At 39.7% G+C, this 20295-nt stretch overlaps 4 protein-coding genes across 4 annotated transcripts in view; 2 read left to right on the top strand and 2 right to left on the bottom strand.

Annotated features, from left to right (window-relative positions):
- jmjd1ca (jumonji domain containing 1Ca) overlaps nt 1–7862 on the top strand; it is a 38687-nt gene extending 30825 nt beyond the window's left edge. The window contains exons 12-27 of the mRNA XM_079458850.1: nt 387–588; nt 800–1029; nt 1115–1267; nt 1416–1505; nt 1643–1767; nt 1894–1993; nt 2359–2513; nt 2608–2898; nt 3051–3219; nt 3316–3406; nt 3895–4025; nt 4100–4222; nt 4472–4611; nt 4922–5125; nt 5289–5420; nt 6641–7862. Of these exons, the coding sequence (XP_079314976.1) occupies nt 387–588; nt 800–1029; nt 1115–1267; nt 1416–1505; nt 1643–1767; nt 1894–1993; nt 2359–2513; nt 2608–2898; nt 3051–3219; nt 3316–3406; nt 3895–4025; nt 4100–4222; nt 4472–4611; nt 4922–5125; nt 5289–5420; nt 6641–6727 (2423 nt within the window). The 3' untranslated portion in view covers nt 6728–7862. The remainder of the gene's footprint in view (nt 1–386; nt 589–799; nt 1030–1114; nt 1268–1415; nt 1506–1642; nt 1768–1893; nt 1994–2358; nt 2514–2607; nt 2899–3050; nt 3220–3315; nt 3407–3894; nt 4026–4099; nt 4223–4471; nt 4612–4921; nt 5126–5288; nt 5421–6640) is intronic.
- A 198-nt stretch (nt 7863–8060) lies between these two features.
- Nucleotides 8061–10842, bottom strand: nrbf2a (nuclear receptor binding factor 2a). Its single transcript, XM_079457959.1, has 4 exons — nt 10713–10842; nt 9636–9720; nt 9484–9524; nt 8061–8753 (listed from the first exon to the last, which is right to left on the bottom strand). Exons 1-4 carry the CDS (start codon nt 10740–10742, stop codon nt 8283–8285), a joined length of 627 nt encoding a protein of 208 aa, XP_079314085.1. The 5' UTR covers nt 10743–10842; the 3' UTR covers nt 8061–8282.
- Nucleotides 10843–16286: 5444 nt separating this feature from the next.
- Nucleotides 16287–18715, top strand: egr2a (early growth response 2a). Its single transcript, XM_079458747.1, has 2 exons — nt 16287–16635; nt 17388–18715. Exons 1-2 carry the CDS (start codon nt 16464–16466, stop codon nt 18380–18382), a joined length of 1167 nt encoding a protein of 388 aa, XP_079314873.1. The 5' UTR covers nt 16287–16463; the 3' UTR covers nt 18383–18715.
- A 152-nt stretch (nt 18716–18867) lies between these two features.
- On the bottom strand, nt 18868–20083 carry adob (2-aminoethanethiol (cysteamine) dioxygenase b; the record flags this gene model as incomplete). The annotated part of the gene is made up of 1 exon (XM_079458748.1): nt 18868–20083. One exon carries the CDS (start codon nt 20081–20083, stop codon nt 19319–19321), a length of 765 nt encoding a protein of 254 aa, XP_079314874.1. The 3' UTR covers nt 18868–19318.
- Nucleotides 20084–20295: the final 212 nt, after the last annotated feature.

The raw sequence follows: 20295 nt of genomic DNA, 5'->3' as shown, positions 1-20295 counted from the left end.
AATATTCTTAAAGTAAAGATTCTTAAATCAAGATACATTTACTTTAGAAGCAAAATTACCTAAGATAGTTTTTTTGCGTTAATAAATAATAAATGCTTAAAAAAGCAAAAATATCTTAACAATGAGGTTAAGGACAAAAAACCTGAATAACAAATTCTCGCCTTGCTATGTTATGCGATGCGGGTTTATGACTTCACGTAAAACGTAAAAACGTTGAAAAGATCATGTTGATGTAGGCGGAAGTACCAAGTCAGCGGTTACAAGTTGAATGTGCAAATACTAAGTCTAAGAAAGGGGAATTAACGCATTGGCAATTTAAAGCATGCATATCCAAACCGATGCTCTGAATATAAATTTACTCAGGTCAGCTGTTGGTTTTTTTTCAGATGGCATCCCTCGCTCTGTGCTGAAAGACTGGCGGAAGGTGAGGAAGCTTAAGCAAACCGGTGAAGCTTTCTTGCAGGACGACTCATGTGGCGAGATCGGCCCCAACGTACAGAAGTGCAGAGAATGCCGCGTGAATCGTTCGCGCAAAGCTCAGGAGCCCGCCGTCTCTCCAGTCTTCTGTCGATTTTACTACTTTAGGCGGTTAGTCTTTTAGTATTTCTCACTGTAAACATTTTTTTTTAAACGTATTATTAAATACAAAATACTTTTTTATGATCTATTAAATAATGATCTATCAGTTTAATCACAGAAAATTTAAAAAAATTATGCATTTAATGAACTTTAGTTATATATCTGCCCAACCAGAAATGAAAATAGGTATACAATTATATTTTCTCCCTTTTCTTTTTAGTCTGTCATACAGTAAGAATGGCGTCATCCGCGTGGATGGGTTCTCCGTGTCCAAGCAGACAGACGAAGAGGCGGTTACAGTGTGGACAGGCAGCTCAGAGGACAAGGAGGACAGGGAGAGAGGAGAGATGGACCTTGAAACATCAAGATACGTCCTGAAGCTCATTGGAGACAACTTCTGCCAGCTCGTAAAGACTGAGAACACTGCCGTCACCTGGGTCAAGAAAGACAGTACGTCTGCGAGTGTGCGTGTGTGTCTGTACGCTCTTACTCCTTGTGATTTTATCTTTTTCACCTTGCTCTCCTGTCTCTCCAGCTCAGGTCATGTGGAAGCGAGCAGTGAGAGGTGTGAGGGAGATGTGTGATGCATGCGAGGCCACTCTCTTCAACATCCACTGGGCGTGTCACAAGTGTGGCTTTGTTGTGTGCATGGACTGTTACAAAGCCCGTGAGAAGAAGAAAGCCAAAGGTGAGCCACGCCCTGCAAATACAGTAAAATTATCTTTCTCGTCATATACTTTACTAAAAACATCAGTTTAGACAAGGATGAGGTGCTTTGTGGTGGTTAGTGCAGGTTTGGTGCATATTTGTCCTAGTTTTTCATCTTGTTCTCTCAGATAAGGAGCTGTATGTTTGGGTCCGTTGTGTGAAAAATCAGCCCCATGACCTGAAGAACCTAATGCCTACTCAGATTGTCCCAGAAACTGGTACGCATTGCGTGTCGGTGTGTTTGTTTATTCCTGTGTGCAAATCTATATATCACATCCTGTTCTCTTTGACCCTTGACTGGGAAGCTGATAAAATGAAAATGAGCGCTAAAGAATGATGAATCTTTTTCTGTCAGTGTTGGCAGACATGCAGAGCTCTATGCACTCGATGGGGAAAACGTATGGAATCCCGTCCCACTGTCCCTGCACTGCCAACAAAACCCGCAACCCCAGCATGGCCACTACCAACGGACTTTCAACAGTAAGACACTTGACTTCACCTTTCGCATGTGCAGCCACAGTTCCTTTAGATGCATGTGAATATTTGTATCTTTTATCATATTTTAGTTTTCATATAACATCATATAAAAGAGGTTTTGGTGTTAAGCTTTCAGACAAAGAACAGAGTGACTTGAAGAGTCGTCAGATCCTAGATCAGCAGAAAAACACACAACACACAGTGCTGAGAGCAGACCAGGAGAGAAGAGGTGAGATGGATTAACACACACAAACACACACACATGCAGAAAACGCAGAAATATTTTCAGACACGAGCAAAACATACAAGTGACTGGTTTCATTGCCTGTCTCTACATCCTGCTGGGTAGCTCCGCCTTCTAAAAAAGCACCTCACACCAAAATCCTGATCCCTATAGCTGTGTACTGAACATTAGGTGTGATGGTTCCCAGCAGGAGTCTGCTGTCAGTCAAACATACATTTAACTGAAAATACTTGTCACGTCTGGTTAAACCACAGTTCTGAGCAATTCTGTCACAAACCTCTCCTGAGAGCAGTGCTTTTGATTTCATATGTTGTACTTCTCTTATTTATCTGTATTTAAATATCCCCTAGAGAAGGCAGAGTGTGACGGTGTGGAAACTCTTAACAGGAAGTCCACCACTACAGAACAAGGGTCAACACTACGTGACCTCTTGACCTCCACTGCCGGCAAGCTGCGCCTTGGGTCTGCCGGAGGTGCCTTTGCACCAGTTTATGACTCCGAACAGGTTTGATATATTTGTTCTCACACAAATTCTTCTTTTCATGAATCTGTTCTATAACTAAACTCTTTGTCTGATCTTTTCATTCATAATTCATTAGGTGGCCCAGATCACTTGCATGCCCAGCATCCTTGATGACATAATCGCTTCTGTAGTAGAAAATAAGATTCCCGCTACAAAGATGACCAAGTTGGGACTAAATCAGGATTTGCTGCCAGAGGACGAGGCGGGGCAGAGGCCGGAATGGGTGAAGCTTGATGAAAGCCCATCGGCTGATCCCTACGCCACTGTCCCTCACGATTGGCTAGGAAACTACCGGCTGCTTTGGCTGAAAGATCACCGTCACCAAGGCAACCATAGGCTGTTCAAAGAGAACTGGACACAAGAGCAGGTGCGTATTGCTAACGTAAGAGGAGTATTAACTGAGTGTGTACATACAGTAAAAATGAGACCAGCTCATTTAGAATTATGACACAAGAGATTTCAAATGATAAAAAGAGAGTTTGTATGGTTGTGACTAAAACCGGTGTTATCCCTCTTCAGCCAGTGCTTGTGTCTGGCTTACACAAGAGTTTGAATGCTAACCTGTGGAAGCCTGAGCACTTCAGCCATGAGTTCTCTAGTCTTCATAGTGACCTCTACAACTGCAGAGATGGCAGCATTACAAACTCCAGGGTTAAGGAGTTCTGGGATGGTTTTGAGGATGTGTCAAGTGAGTGATGCACTTTAGCATGCCTTTGCTGATCAAATATAACTATAAACAAGCATAATGTAATTTAAATAACATGCTTCCGTATGTGACCCGCAGAGAGGCCAACGTCTGAAAAGGGTGAGCCGGTGGTATATAGACTGAAAGACTGGCCATCAGGGGAAGAGTTTTTGGCCCTTATGCCTGCCAGGTACTGCCTCTTTGGAAACATTTGGAACACACATTGTTTTCCACACCTTAGCTGGATTTGCATTGAGTACCACTTTGCACTACTAACACTTCCTGAATTTAAATGCAGTCTTACCCCTATTTGAATACACCTCTACTCGAGACTGAACCTCAAGCACTTAGTCATGAAGTCATTGAAGTGGGAGATAGGTGTAACATTTGCATAACATTTTATGATGCATTTAGAGTATGCATTCTATCAGCTATCGCTTCTTATATTCCCTGGGAATTGATCCTTTGACCTTGTTGTTTCTAGCACCATGCTTGACCAGTTGAGCTACAGGTGGTTTTTTCCTCTATTCAAATAGTGGAGTCTGTTTATCATGCTTGCTAATGATGTTTCAATGTCTAAAATCCATTAAAGACAACTGTATCCAGACCTGTAAATAAAAATAAAATGAGTAAAATGAAGTGATATTAAAGAATTGATGATGCTTTAACCCATCTCAGATATCATGATGTGATGAAGACCTTGCCGGCACCAGAGTACACAGACCCAGAGGCTCACCTGAACCTGGCCTCACACCTGCCCTCCTTCTTTATTCGACCAGACCTTGGTCCTCGCCTCTGCTGCGCCCACGGTACACTTTCCTCCCTTAAGGTGCTGCTGTGCTCATTGTTATACAGCGGATCTGACATTCCTGTGTTTGTGCAGGTGTCACAGCATGCCTAGAGCAAGACTTTGGGACCAGTAATCTACATGTTGAAATCTCAGATAGCATGAGTATTCTGGTATATGTTGGGGTGGCCAAAGGAAACAGTGCTCCATCCAAAGCAGGTATTGCAAGGCGAAGTAACACTGATGTCCCTTATCATAAAAAATATCAGTTTTAATGAAGTAAGTTTGCATATGACGTTATTTTGAAGTTTGCAGGAAGTGGCAGATTTGATAAAAGAAGAATCAGTGATTCACTAAGTCATTAAGATGACTTAATAGTCAATAGTTGGACATCAGTATATATGTTGCAAATATAAGCTGAAAAGGGTTTCATTATTTTAATACGGTTGTAAACCCTTTGTATGTAAGGCGTGTTGAACCTTTTAGAAGGAGAAGATCTGGATGAGAGTATTAAGAAACGACTGGGAGACCCAAATGAGACTCCAGGCGCTCTGTGGCACATCTACATAAGTAAAGATATGCAGAAGATCCAGGAGTTCCTTCAAAAGGTAAAGTAAGATGTACATCCTTGTGTACTTAACGTGCAAATGATCAATTATCTTTCCTAAAACAGACCCAAGACTGAGCTTTGCCGGACACCATACTTCACCTGACTTTTTTCCTTTTACTTGCCCCCTTAGGTGATATTTATTTAGCACCTAACATTTGCTCTTATGCAGCTGCCACCACACAGCTCTTTATTTTCCCTAGACCAGATCAAATTAAAACTATACTAGAACTTCACTAGAGTCATGTAGCCGGTTTAATAAATGCAATAAATACAGACATAATGATTTTTGTGATTTTGTATTTGTGTAGGTTGCTGCCGAACAGACTGAAACGGATCCAGAGGCGGACTCCGACTCGGAGCTGGATGGCGATGCAGATCCCCTGCGTGAGGGGGGCTGGTATTTGAGCCCCAGACTAAGACAGAGGCTGCAGGAGGAACATGGCGTGGAGAGCCGTACACTCCTCCAGTTCCATGGAGATGCTGTTATCATCCCTGCTGGATCACTGCATCAGGTACTTTCACACGTTCAGCTCCATAACATACAATCTGTCCAGAGCTCTCTGGAGGTATCGCAAGATTCTTTAAGCTATCTCTTGAAATTCAGATAAGCGTGTAATGAAATTCACTCTGGCAGGGGCTCACTATGCTCACTATTGCACGCTATGTGTTTTCTAGGTGATGAATCTTCACAGCTGCATCCAAGTGAATGTGGACTTTGTGTCCCCTGAACATGCACACAACTCGTATTACCTAACCCAGGAGCTCCGGCCACTCAAAGACCAAGTGAACTACGAGGACAAACTCCAGGTACTTTCATCTGTCACTCTGACCTAGTTACCTACAGTACACTCTTATACACTCTTATGCAGGCACAGTATAGGAAAGCAACAAGAAATCCTTCCATGTAAATCCGGGCTTGTGTCGAGTCATTCTCACAAAACCATTGAAACATGGCAGGAATGATTTTAAATATAAAACAATTCATTAAAACTAAAAAATGATCATAGTATAGAGAATTCAGTTTTTAACTTTGCACAAAAAATTACTTAACTATAGGAATGAATAATTTGTATTTTATTGAATTTTCTGCTGAAAATCTCATTACCGTAACGTGTCCAGCTATGTCTGAGTATGTGATGTTTCGATATAACTTTAAGATTTACAAAAGAATCATTTGATAGATGATCTCAATTGATAAATCTAGAAAACATCGCATTGACATATTATTCATGTTTAATAAAAAAAACAGAAGTGTCCGTGATTGATTTGTTTATCCTCTGTAACATTTAAGGACTCCTACAGAGTTTTACGTTATGCTTGTTTTTGTCTGAAGTAACACACCTGCCAGTACCTGCCAAATGGCTACTAGGTTAAAAGATTATTTTATATTTCTTAAAGTAAAAAAGTTAATATTCACAAAATTGGTTATCATTTCCATAACAAATCGTTTTCCACATTAAATGCAATTAAAATGTTTCTATGAAAATATACTTAATTAATGTGTAATTGTAGTTATGATTTATAAAGGATGGTGAGCCATTTTTGCTTCTCTCTTTTTAGGCCGTTACGGTAACAAACCGTAGGCTTTGGGCTTTATTTTTCCGTCCTTATTTTGAAAAAAGAAATTGCTAAAGAAGTTTCAACACGACATACCTTAGATTTAATGCCTTTAAAATGTGTTGATTCAAGTGTTTGACATCTTGAAAGCCAAGGTTTCGTGACAATCACCCATCAGCTCCAATCACCTTAAACATTTGCTGTCTGCTTGGTTTCTATTTTGTACTCTATTATGCCTGGTAACACCTCCCACTATCAAATCTTGTTGGTCCAACTGTATATCAATCACAAAACAGGTTCTCTGATTGGCTGAGGTTGAGCTTATGCCATGAACAGTGGCATTTGTTGTTTTTAGTGCTAACAACTTATTTTTTGGTATTTTGTAAGTCTAGTTAGCAGGACAAAGTGAGTGAAATGAAGTCTGGTTCATCTGTAATAGTTTAATCCTGTGATCCATCTTTATTGTATAGGTGAAGAACATATTTTACCACTCTGTGAAAGATGCTGTGAACACTCTGAAGAAGCATTTAAAAAAGAAGGTGAAAGAGGAGTCCTGACAGTGTCCCACCTCATCCAAATACATGGAGCATAAAGACAATCCCAAGATACTGAAGGAAGGAACCGTTGCTCTCGGATTTGATATCAACAAAAAAGACCTCTCGTGGTTCTCTACACGGTTCTGTCACTACCGCTATGATGTCACTGTCTTGTCTTTGATTCTGTTGTTTTTGTTTGAACTGCCCTGTTGTGTCTTCCTGCATGGACAGGAAGTGAGGTGGGGATACAGAAAGATGAAGAAAGTAATACACTGTGCTCTCGAGGCAGGTGCAATGAACTTCAAAGTCCTTTACTTCCAAGTGCAATGGTCACTTGCCGCACATTCTGAAAACTATAAATAAAACACTGAAGAAAAACAGGAGGGTTTTTTTCAAAGGCGATAATGATTCATGACATGTTCTTTATAAGTCATTCTTGTGCTGCAGAGTGTAAGCCATGCTGTCACACTGTGATTTGGACAGCGATTCCAACACAATAAGAGCAGCAGGGGCAGTCGCGGCCTAATGGTTAGAGAGTCGGACTCGTGACCAGAAAGTTCCAGGTTCGATCCTCAGGACCGGTGGGTAACGACTGAGTTGCCCTTGAGCAAGGCACCTTAACCCTACATGCTCCCCGGGCGCTGCAGTGATAGCCGCCCACTACTCTCTGGATGGGTTAAATGCACGGGTCACATTTCGGGTATGGGTCACCATATCTGACAAATAGGTCAACTGCTCCGAAACAGACAGAGTTTAAAAGCAACATTAAATTATTTACAGTTTGGCAAGTATTCACTGTGCAGATGATTGAAGGAAATTACAGTTTATGTTTGTTTGAAAAAAGATGTTGTGAAAATTTCAGCTGTTATTATGTAAATATCAGAAATTACATATCTATATAAATATATGTTATGATTTTCTAGAACATGGTGTGCTTTATTTGCTGTATGTGTTGTTTGCTACTGTATGTATATTGAAGTTAAAGAGATGTTTTACATTTTACATTGTGTCCATTAAAAATGGATCAATCAGAATGTTGTCTTTTATTACTTTATTTGCATTCTCTTTAGCCTCAATTGAAATAGAAATGTAAACAATTATTGTTTTTTGTTACTTTATTTAAGGCTTTTTGATTAAATCCACAATTCAAAATCTTAAATGTGAAGTGTCTTTTTAAGTTTTTTTATTTAGTCTTATATTTTGAGAAATGTCTGTGTCCATTGGATGTTGTCTGTTATAACTTTATTTGCATTCTCTTTAACCTCCATTGAAATTTAAAAATAATTCAGCTTTTTGTTAAAAAAAACATTATTTTGAGAAATGTCTGTGTCCATACAATGTAAGTCAATTGTTTGGTTACCAACATTATTCTAGATATCTTTATTTGTGTTATGCAGAAGAAAAGACATACAGGTTTGAAATTAACCAAGGGTGAGTCAGATCATTTTCATCTTTGTAATTTTGTGATGTAAGCCCACTTCTAAACTATAGATCACAATGACAAACATCCATGCCATAAACATCATAATGTTTTCAGTGGGAGCTCTCGTTCATGCTGTAAATATATGCAAGAGGACTAGTTCTCATTTGCTCTTCCCCACAAAAGCCGGATCCTCTCCTGGAGATTGAAGGGCACGTTCAGGAGATTGACACTCAGCGGTGAAAACATCTTGGCGGATTCACCTACAGAAGCTAAGGGACTCTCTTCATCAAGACCTCTCTTCAGACGTGCATTCTCCACCTTCAGTTTCTCATGTTCCTCTGATAGTTGCTCATTCTCCTTTAGTAGAAGAGCCACAAGATTCCACAAGTCAGCGATGGTGGTGGTCTGCTCTTCCAGACGAGTTTTGTCATCTTTTGCTGTCTTCCGGCCAACTGGAGGTGGCTGGGCTTCATATTGGAGAACTGTTTGACTAGATCGTACCGAGGTGTGTTTTGAAAAGCTGACAAATGTCTTCCGTTTGGGTTGAGCTTGTGTGCACCTCACCTGAATCAGTCGCTTCTGTTGGAGATGTTTGTCTCTCTGGAGGGCTAAAGACAGTCTTACCTTGATAAATATGACAGATAAGAAGGTGCATGTAACAGATATTTACACTAAGAAGGTATAAAGGTAACAAATCCTGTAGTTAAAAGAACGGATATGAATTGAACTGCCTGGGTTCAGTCTTCCAAATCAAAACACAATGACAGAAAAGGTCTCTGGCTATTGTAAGAACCCATATTGTTGTTGCTCTCTCTCCATTTATGCTCTAAACATTAAAGTACTGTCCACATACAAACCACACGGATTCTGATGCGCCGTTACAGCAAAAGCTTTTAAAAGGAATTGAAATGTTTTCAAGATGAGTGGAACATAATTTTTACAGACAGACAGTACAGACAGTCCTATTGGTGCTGTATACATTGACATTATGGGAATAAACTGAGATATAATAATTCCTTTTAGGCTACTGTACCACCAGAAAGACATGTCAACAATAAAGGGTTAAATATTTTAAAAGATACATCCTTGTATGTCAGGAAACAAATAGAAGAATCTCATTTGTTTTATTTTCTCTGGAAACGCAGCTGTATAAGTTTGTTCCATTCTAAAGTCTGTGAAAAGAAATATACACATCCACTGCCATAGTTCACTTATTTAGTAAACCTTTTTACGGAATGGGTCAAAAATTCATGCAGTCAGCACTACTCTGGTTTAAGGCATATCCCAAAAGAACAAATGGCAGACTGCTGGGATGAGGTCACACCTGTTTGTCATCAGAAATATGTTGCCTTACCGATTCACTCTGTGTCGTTGACAAGGCTTCTTTCAAGAGCTCTGTACAGGAGAAAAACACAGATTCATTTCATTTATTTAAAGCAATGTTACATAAACTTGTACTTAATAAGTGGTTAGGTTTTGGGGACAAAAGGGCCCCCTTTATTTTACCTGCTGCTTGACCATGGCATAAAATCGCCTCCTCATATTTTGTTTTAGCCACCAATCGTTCTGCCTTTTGACTGTAATAATGGGCCTGTAGTAGAGAGAGTCAACGCAATTGAATTTTTTGCGGGATCTGGTCATCTAACTGTCGTCTAAGTATATCATAAAAGTGATAATTCATAAAAAATCTGACTAAATTCATTCCACCTCATGTAAAACCGCAGGATGGTTCCAGGATGACCACATATTTTCTGGCATTTTATAAAATATAGAAATGTATCATGTGCAATCAAACATCAGAAAAAGAAGACCTACAACCAAAAGGGTTGATGTTTCAGCATTGTATGACTGAATATGTTTTGGTTCCTTTAAAATGTACGACTTTATTTGGGGGGCCGCAAATCAATGCACTCTACAAGAAGGGGGTCTTACAACAAAAAAGTTCGAGAACCACTGCTCTATATAACTTTCTGTCTTTTGTGGAACACAAAAGAAGATATTTTGAGAAATGTATCAGTGGTTTTATTTCCATACAATAAAAGTCAATGGGGGCAAATGTTGTTTGGCTAACCACATTTTCAAGACATCTCTTTTTTTGACAGAACATAGAAAAGGATACAGGTTTGGAATGTGTAAATGAGAACATTATTCCTGAAATTTATTCAAACCTGTAGGCCTATACCTTCTAGGAAACACAAAAAGTAAAATCTTATAGAAATTTCACACGGTTTCATTTCATACAATAGAACGGTGAATATGGATGGGATTACAGCTACAGCAAGGTCAAGATTTTCAGTGAATCATATATAAAACAATTATAGTTTAAAAAAAATTTATTTATCGCCTGGTCACTGTATGCTTGCATTGTGTAACAAAGTTGCATTACCATGTTTCAAAATAATATTCCACAGGAAAAAGGAAAGTTATGGGGTAAATTGTTTATTTTAATCTTTGGATGTAAATTAGAAGATGTAAAACTTTGTTTTCTATGCTTACTATTTTAAGACACCAATGGACAACCAGCTTCACCAACATCATGTTTCCAAAACAGATATAGCAGGTATACTTTGCTGAAACACTTACTTGATTTAGAGGGCTGTCCAATACTTCCATTCTGATTTTATCCACCAGACTGAGTGTTTTCTCAGATTATTTACTCTTGCCAGAGAACTCGAAACAGACAGCAAACTACCGGATCACACACCACGCAGATTGCGCAACTTCATATAAACACGAGATTGTTGTGACGTGAAGCGCGGTTTTGAATGTCTTGAATCCGAAGTGTATGGCGACATCTGCTGGTCTCTGTGTACTACAACCGCAAACAGTTCAGTGTAACAACACGACGTCAAATGAATCTAGAAAGTTTTGACACTTTCATACTACACTTAACACTGGATTGTTTATAACTCATAGGCTATGATACATTTACACATTTAAAAGGGTTTAAGGCAATGAATGCAAATAAAATAAGACATAACTGAATTAGACTAAGATTATACATTCTCTGATACAGAGCAAACACTGCTAGTATTATTTCACGTGCAATAGAACATTAGTTTCTTTTGATCGGATATTTGTATGAATGTTTCTGTAATAAACTGGATGTAGCAGTAAATTCTCATTTGGCTCTTGGGTATTGATGTGGGATGTACTCCTAGACACGCACATTGGGGGTGGTTGTTTTGTCTTTGACAATTCAAATAATCATTCTGTGTGGGACTATAAGAAATATCTTGTGGATGAACATTACAAGGCTGAATAACTGAAATAAGACAAAACATCAGCATATGATACGAAACACAGATCAGCTATACAGTAGATAAACTGCAAGCATGGCTAAAAAGTTTTATATAAGGGGATTTTTTCAAAGGTTCTTTGTAAGATGGCTCATGTTGATTTTCTATCTAATGATCCGGGGTCTCCATCCTCTCCTTGCTGTTGCCTTATGTCTTTGTTTCTGGGTGATGACATGGGCAATAGCATCAAACTCTAGGGCCTCGGCCATCCATCTTCCTGCTCTCTCCTCCTACGCACAGGGAATGTTGCGTGATGGGGGATCACTGATCCTTGAGAGAAAAAAAGGTCTGGAGCTTCTCAGTTTATACGAAGGCTTATACGTTTATGCTGTTAAGATTTTGGGATTTTATTTGTCACATACACAGTTATATACATAATATATAACTGTAGTGAAATCCATTGTATGATTATTGTTAGCATTGTAAGTAATAAATACATGGTTGCTCTTATTAAAACATGCTTCATTTAAAAAAATATATACTGTATTAGATTAGATTATAAAATCTAATATATATCAAATTAAACAATGTTTTACAAATTAAATAAATGTTATTTTATTTTGTTATTTAAATAACAGGACCTTAGTCTATTTTTAGGTTTGATTTTACATTGTTTTTTATAGTTATGTTTAATGGTTATAAGGTTATCGTTTCGATCCTAAATCTCCTCCCCTATCTTTCATTATCCTGAGTAAACCTGTGTTTATTGTTTAAAAGAAAATTTATTATTTCTTTTACTATTATTATATAAAGTATAATTATTTAAAACGCTTATATCCTCATTATAAACTCATTATTGTAAAGAACTCATTCTGGTGTAGTTGTGACAAATAATGTGCTGCACACTCCTGCATTCTACAGATGCAGGATAACAGATTATGGCTTCTTCTTGCTGCATCATCTGAGCATGCAGGCAATTCTTTGTGTTTCTGCCTAACAGTCATTCTGAAAGACCAGCCTGCAGTGAGGCTATTTGTGTAATGTTCTGGCCTGGAAAGTTATGTGTATTATTTAAAATTCAGTCAAATTACTCACAATAAACAAATAAAAAGAAACGAAAGTGCATTACATGAACAGAAATTACAATTTAGCTTACTTTCTGATCCAAATGTCTTCAAAGATGTTCAGATGTGTTTACTGGACATTGCAACAGATGTTTGCTTCATTATACGTTTGAATCACATGTATCTAACAATGATAAAACTCTAACAACAATGCGGCAGTTATATTGCCGTCGGGTTGCTGATGTTGCATGACAACCCCATCACTAGAGGGGCAGTTTTTGGGAAGCCCCGCCTCAAAGCCATGCACAGAACCACACCTACGGAATCCCCCTCCCCACCACAGGAGACCCTCTCCGGCCCAGTCTGCTGCATTCCCCAAATCCAAGTCATTAGCATAGCAGTTTCAATTGTGAGGGTGTTTGGAGGTGGGAACAAGTGTATTGTCCAGTTTTCTGGTTGGTGTCTGAACAAATAGAAAAGCAAATACAAGCCTTCTCGTAGAGATGTTGAGCACCATCTGATTAGTGTTTAGTGTTTAGTTGTGCTCAGACTTACATCTGAAGAAAACCGTGAAGGACCTAGACAAGAGATAATCTCTACACTGGTGTTTATGGCCATGAGAAGCAAGCACACCTTTAGAAGAACGCAGCCTTCAATGCTGGTAGGTTTCAAAGTTACGATTTCATTGTGCCGTAATGTTTTGGAGTGAGTTTTAGCAAAGTGTATGTGTTTAAAAACGAAAACATAACAATGTTGCCAACCAAAGAAAAGGTGAAATTAGGATTTCACTAGAATTGGAATTTTTGTTTAAATGTAGGGATGTGTTTAAAATGTAGTGTTCTTAAAAATGTAATCATTAAAAATACACACCAAAGTGAACTTTCAAGAATATAACCATCACTTCTGTTGAAATTCAGAATGAACACACTAAATTAAACTAGAAAATGAAGCAGAATACAGTGTGTGTGAATTCTTTTGTGTACTGACAATATGTATTGTATATATTTTTAATTTATAGGTTTACCAAAACCTTTGAGTTTATTAAGCATCATTATATGTCCTGAAATACCCAAATGGAAGGCCAAAATGGACGGTTTATCGTAACATTGCATTTATTACACGGGCGTGTTATGTTATAAAAAAAGAATAATGAGAATTGGAGAAATCACGTAGTGACGTTTGATTAATCGTCGTGTGCAGGGGTCACCAAACCCCCACGCAACACCAAAGCGAACGCAAACAAAATGGGCTGTGAACCCATCCCAACATGGCGCTATGTGGGCGTGCAAGGCACACAGGGCATTAGAGGGGCACAAAGGGAGGGGCTGTTGGGATGGGGGGTATCGACCAACCTGCCGAAATAATTTACCATCTGCTACAAAGAAATATACTTTTTTGAAACCTTTAACTTTTATGTCATAAAATTGTAAAATGAATGTAATGATTTTCTATTTTGTCTAATGTCTCATTTTCATTCCTTCATCCTTTCATTCCTTCCATCAGCATTTTCAGGTCTTTTTGATATTTTCAATATAATTTTAATGATATCTCTGATAACCGGTTGTCTAAGTTATGTAAGTATTCTATCTTCCACAGCTGCAATTAACTTTTCCTGGTGACTAGCAACACTGACACAATGGCAAGAAATTTTTGTGTCTGTAGGCGTAAGACAAAGGAAGTGAACATTTGCACTGCCCCCTTCGATTTTGAGAATGAATAGATGTTTGTCTTACAATAAGAAACAAGCTACATCAATAACATGACACCTGAACTTATTAATCACAATAACTGACTTGTCTAAGCTTCAGTCAAGCCAAATTTGACAGGTTGTCTTATGATCAGAATGACAGGCTGCGTTGAGATCAATCGAAAAGCTTTAGATGTTGCGGAGTTGATGTGGTGTTGACATTTTCAGATCAGACGCATTATCAGAACCGCCTCATCTGAGATGACATGAAGGAAAATCACGCAGCGGATTTATTACTGAATACTCATTCACATCAGAGTGATATTATTACCGACACCTGTCAACTCACAATGTAATAATATGTAGGCATATTTATGCTTCTATTTAAAGTGATAGTTCACCCCAATAGGCAAATTCTGTCATCATTTACTCACCCTCATGTCATTTCAAACCTGCATGACTTTCTTCTGCAACAAAAAATTTATTTTGACAAATTTTGGTAACTGGCCCCTGTTCACTTGGATTGGTTTTGTGTCCATATAAGTTAATGGGTGCACTGCTGTTCGGTTACCAACTTTCTTCAAAATATTTTCTTTTGTGTTTTGTGCAAGAAATAAAACCTTACAGGTTAGAAATGACAAAAGGGTGAGTAAATGATGAATTTTTGGGTGAACTATAGCTTTAAGTTTGTAAGAAGAAACTATAAAAGTTTCGTATTTGTAAAAAATAGACAAAAGGGGTTTTCAAGCTAAAAATGAAAAATTAGTGTTCCTAATAGGAAGCTCCTTTATTTAGTGTATAATGTTGCAATCCTCTTTAGGTGAAATAAAATCCATAGGTTTAAATGTTTCAGTTCAATGTTCCTATGTATAAAAGCATCTTCCTAATCTAAACTGGCATTAAGGCTAAATATAAATTGAACTATATCTTCGAAGAGCATGCCCATATTGTCCAATACTGTACTCGCTGAATACAAGAGACTTTGAAATGAGATCTGATTATGATCAATCTTGAGAGAACAGTTTGTTTAAGTGTGGGATGCACAGAAGCTCAGTCAGCATGCAGTGCCTGTGCAAGTGGGCGAGTGTGAATGGGAACAGAGAAAAAGGATGCAGTTGGGGGTGTCTGTACAGAAGTACGAGGGCAGATGCAGATCTATTCAAAGAGGCTCCACTTTTGCTAGGACTCCATGGAGAAGGGCTGTTCCGTAGTGTGGGTGGATATGAATTAGACCTCATTCGCACATACAGCAAATGCTCTGTTGCTCATGCTGCCATAGTTGAAAATAGACAGTGGTGGCAGAAAAACAAGTGACGAAGGATATGATGAAGTGCCGAGGATGGCATTAAAGTGTCAGTGCTATACTTTGGAACATATGTGAATTAAACTATGTATAATACAGGATTTTTTAATAAGGGCGTATGTTTATAACGTAAAACCAATAAGGGAGTCTGTAGGAAAATTGAGAACGAGCAACATTTTAGATGCTTAAAATGCATTTAAATATTAAATATTGCATTGAAATAATAGATTTGCATATGGTAGCCTACATAATCCAAATGCTATTTTATTTATGTGAAGATTGCTGTTTTTGTCGCAACGGTGCTTGTCAGGAAGAACGTTTTGTATATTAATAAATATATTTCCCTAACACTCTTAAAATGAGAGCAAACTTTCCAACATGCTCAAATTTCACTCTCCTGGATTGACTTTTATTGCGGTTCCTCTGTGGGATGTGCGCTCGGGGTGGAGGTTTTTTCCGCGTGGAGTTTACCGGATGCGTCCCATATAAGTCAAAGAGGGCGTGTTTGACATTACCGGATAATATCCATTTATGGGGTGCGACCCAACCGGAATTCCTGATAATAATACTGAAAAGAGTTCACAATAATTATTGAAATAAAGTCTCTTAGACGAGTCGTAAATCTATTAGACTATCATGTTCATATCTACAGCACATCATTCACATGTATTCACATGAGTTATGTCAAACTCAAAGCTCTATCTGAAATGCGTTTTTGATGGACTCCCTCGTGTCGTCATATGGACAGAAGCCAAAAAAACAGCCCAACCCGGTTTTTTTCACACTGTTCTGTCCTTGTATGGTCAGTGACGTAACGGGGCATTGACGGGCTCCTGTTAAATGCATACTACGACGTAAAGTTTCACTTATTGGTTAGCAGACACATAAGAGAGCTGATGGCTCGCGGATTAAAGATGACAGAGAGATGCGAGCGCTAATGATAACCACACAGGTGAATTAAAGCATCACTTACAGTCAACATCTCTCTGAGCAACTTGTTAGAAAAGATCTGCTTTATTTTTCTCAACACCGAGAACCAATATGACAGCAACAGCTAACACCGGGGATAAAATCACGACGTCGCTGAATGATTTCATACGCTCTCTGCCGTCAAACGTCTGTTCTCTGGATGAGATCCCCTCATCGCTGTCTACAGGTTTCTCAGATGTAGAAGTGGGGGTCTATTCTGACCAGTTCAGTGAAGCGTCCGGAGGTAAGAAATGAATGTCTTAGCATGAATGTCTTATAAGTTGTCACAAGGGCTGTGCGTCTCGGTGAGTATAAAGCCCAGCTGCACAAAGCTTAGTTCAGTAAAGTATGATGTTCAAATTTTGTGAGTTCTCCACACTTAAATTCTAATATCATAATGTTGGAAATGCAACTGTTGGCCAAACAAGTGAGCACAATGAAATAATAGTTCTGCGCATTGGGGCACGATTGAACCTTTGAATATGTTTTCCTTAAAAATGTGTTTAAATGTTGCTTCATTTGCACAGGTTATATACTTTATTATTTACAATTTGCGTTGCAATGGTTTAATAGGCTGTTCTTCTTGGTGGAAAATCATTTTGGAGCCTAATTCAAATTGCTTTGTTTTTTATATTTTATTTTTTCATTAGCTGAAAAGCATAAACTAGGCCTACTTAATGGAATATTTCCAACGTCATAACGTTCTCCAATGTGATCTATCCGCCGTAGGTGTTATACTTTATTCAATTAGCCTCTTATAATTTTCCCTGGCCAATAACGACGAACGTGTTCAATAGCTCTTTGTAGTTGAGACTGTAATGTATAGTTCTATAAAAAAACGTCCTCCATCATAATATTGGAATTTTCACGAGAATTAAGATTCTACATAATCCTAACCAAAAACCCGCTCATTATTTATTAGAAACAAACGACCATTACCGCACGTAACGCAGTGATATGACAAAAAAACTAAGCAGAAACGTCTTTTTTCCACAGGTGGCTTAAGCGCGGTCGGTTTCGGCGTAGAGAAACGGGACCTGGACCTGGCAGAGTCGAGCAAGTTCTCCTCGCACAGCGCGCCCGTCGCCTACACAGGGAAAATTTCCATCGACGCGCACGGAAGTTGGAATCAAGAAGGAATAATCAACTTTGTCAGCGCAGGGGTGCAGGACAGGACATCTTCCCCAGGATCATTCTCCACCGAATCTCCCGCTCCTATTGACCTTACGCCAGGCTGCTCCAAAATGGAACACATGTACACATCTCCTCCCCCTTACACCTGCACAGCCGAGGGTTACCAGGACCATTCGGCCTACCTATCGACCACCACGTGCCCCTTAACATACGCCACTACGTCATACTCCACTCCAAAGTCAACAATAGACGGAGCACTTTTTTCTATCATTCCCGAATGCGGGGGCTTTTATCAAACCACCAACAGCCAAAGGGAAATGGCCATGTTTCAGGACATTAAACCATTTTCGTGCTCGTTGGAATCTATTCGTGTCCCCCCACCTCTGACTCCATTGAACACAATAAGAAATTTTACACTGGCGTGTCCGGTAGACGCGTCGAGGCCACCTATAGAGGTTCATCCTCAAAACGTCCCGCTCAGGCCAATATTGCGGCCACGGAAATACCCAAACCGACCGTGCAAAACACCGGTGCACGAGCGCCCGTATCCCTGTCCGGCCGAGGGTTGCGACCGGAGATTCTCTCGCTCGGATGAGCTCACGCGACACGTGCGTATCCACACCGGGCACAAGCCGTTTCAGTGCCGCATCTGCATGCGCAGCTTCAGCCGGAGCGACCACCTCACGACTCACATACGCACGCACACGGGCGAGAAGCCCTTCTCCTGTGACTTCTGCGGTAGGAAGTTTGCGAGGAGCGACGAACGAAGGAGGCACACAAAAATTCACCAGAGACAAAAAGACAAAAAAGCCTCTGTGACCCCACACAACTCGACCGCGGATGGGACACCCATGTGAAAATAAACCCGACTGCTGCATTGGTTGTGGTTACATGGTCCTGGTTTTATTATGGAACTGTGGTTTCGTTTGTGCGCATATAAAATATGCGAAGGCAGCTTATGACTTGAATGTTAAATGTAATTTGTTGTAGTAAGCGGAAGAATAGAAAAGTCCGTTAAATTGTACATTTGTAAAGCACAGTTTTTGTGAAGCAATTGTGTCACCACTTCAGTCATACGATGGAAAATTGTTACCACACCAAGGCATTCACATTACATTATTTACATAGCTCCGTGAGTTCTCTTTTTAGTGATAACATTATAGTTTGTGTTTGAATAAACAGTGCAAATCAAAACAGCGTCGATTTGAAAAAGTTCTTCAAATATATATATATATGATTACCACTAGAGGTCCCCATTTTACAAACAAATGCGATCGTTGGCCAAACACGCTTCTGTGTCTCGTCAGTATTTACAAACTCACTGTTAATAACACCAATAACACACTGTCTTATGCTTTATTAGTAAAGCCTGTTGCATAACATAATGAAGTCACTGCATTTAACACGAGTTTCATCAGTATAAGTGCTGAACTTAATGTTTGTTTTAATAATGTTTTGTGTATTCAGGGAAATATCAAGTGTATTTGTTGGCCCTATGAGGATTAATGAAAATACAACATGGAGGACGAGCGGGGTTCCACTCTTTTTTTCATAAGTGCTGTTTGTGAAACGCCTCTTTAGGACAAAATATCTGCAGGCATATATCATACATTTATGGATTGAATCCCTTAAGAATATAAGTGGTTAAAAGACCACAGAGTTTAAGACATCAACGTAAGTGCATAAGGGTTGACGGGTGTTGATGCATTTCTATTGATTGACAGTCTATCAGTGCTCACAAAGAAAACAACATGAAATGTCTTTAACCACCACGTGCATATTAATTCAATCATTCAGAGGGACACTTTAAGCCCTGGGTAAGGTTCACCACCACACCAGAATTCATTAGGCTGCGGCATTTCCATAAGCCACAAGTCCCCCTGTTCCTGGGCTTCGTTCTTCCTATCTGCGGCCTCAGAATGAGCATGCAAGACTTTATAATAGTGGCAGTCTCTCCCCTCATCCGGGTCATAAGGTGGTGCCAAAATGTCCAGGAAAGCGGTGGGTCCATCCACGGCGTCTATCTGATGGATATTGTCCTTCTGGGGAGACAGCACACAAGGGCTGCTCTCTTCCGTGTATTCCCCAACCGATTTCAGCACAGTGGGTCTCAGAGAACTTCTCTGGTAGGGCATTAACGGAGGGTTGAACAGCACACCGCTGGCACCGTCCCTGGGTTTATCCAGCCTGTCGAAACAGCTGATTCGGACCTTTCCGTAGATCACCTTAAGCATGCCGTACATTCCCGGATGATCGTGCATTGGTATGGAAGCACCCGTTTTTAACAGAAACACACCCATGCTAAACGCGTCGGACTCATAGATGTGCATGTACGTGACTGGAGGCGCGATGCGCGAGAGCGGAATCGGCGAGCTCTCAACGCTTCGGGGTGCGATCTTCAAATCGGCCGCTCTGACCTCAGACAAAAGAGCTTTCAGCTTACTTAGGTTTTCTGAAAACACCTTGTTGTGCTCGCTCGCTACAGAAGGGGTTCGGAACGTCGTTAGCGCCTGTTTGGCGATTTTCTGGACTGTGGAAGTCATGTTGTCTAGTGGCATCGTAACGCGCGTCCACTTGACGTTGAACTTCACGCCGCACGCGCTCCGCTTCCCTCTAGGTGCTGCTTTATAGAAACTAAATCAATTAATTTCATATTTACGCCATCAAACTCGAGACCACGTCCGCGTGCCCTTACGAAACACGTTTCTTGTACATTACGTCCATGTTGTGACTGTCCCGTATACAGACGTACGCAATATCAATACAGCTA

Source organism: Barbatula barbatula (genome assembly GCF_947034865.1).
Source record: "Barbatula barbatula genome assembly, chromosome: 6".
NCBI lineage: Eukaryota > Metazoa > Chordata > Actinopteri > Cypriniformes > Nemacheilidae > Barbatula > Barbatula barbatula.
This window is presented reverse-complemented; position numbering and strand designations above follow the sequence as displayed.

What these genes read in the sequence shown, in the direction of transcription:
- nrbf2a (XM_079457959.1), bottom strand. Translation starts at nt 10,742, where the DNA reads ATGGAAGTATTGGACAGCCCTCTAAATCAA. An exon ending in TGGACAGCCCTCTAAATCAA is followed by an intron (nt 9,721 to 10,712) that starts GTAAGTGTTTCA and finishes TCTCTACTACAG; the next exon opens with GCCCATTATTACAGTCAAAA. An exon ending in CAACGACACAGAGTGAATCG is followed by an intron (nt 8,754 to 9,483) that starts GTAAGGCAACAT and finishes ATATTTATCAAG; the next exon opens with GTAAGACTGTCTTTAGCCCT.
- egr2a (XM_079458747.1), top strand. Translation starts at nt 16,464, where the DNA reads ATGACAGCAACAGCTAACACCGGGGATAAAATCACGACGTCGCTGAAT. An exon ending in GTTCAGTGAAGCGTCCGGAG is followed by an intron (nt 16,636 to 17,387) that starts GTAAGAAATGAA and finishes TTTTTTCCACAG; the next exon opens with GTGGCTTAAGCGCGGTCGGT.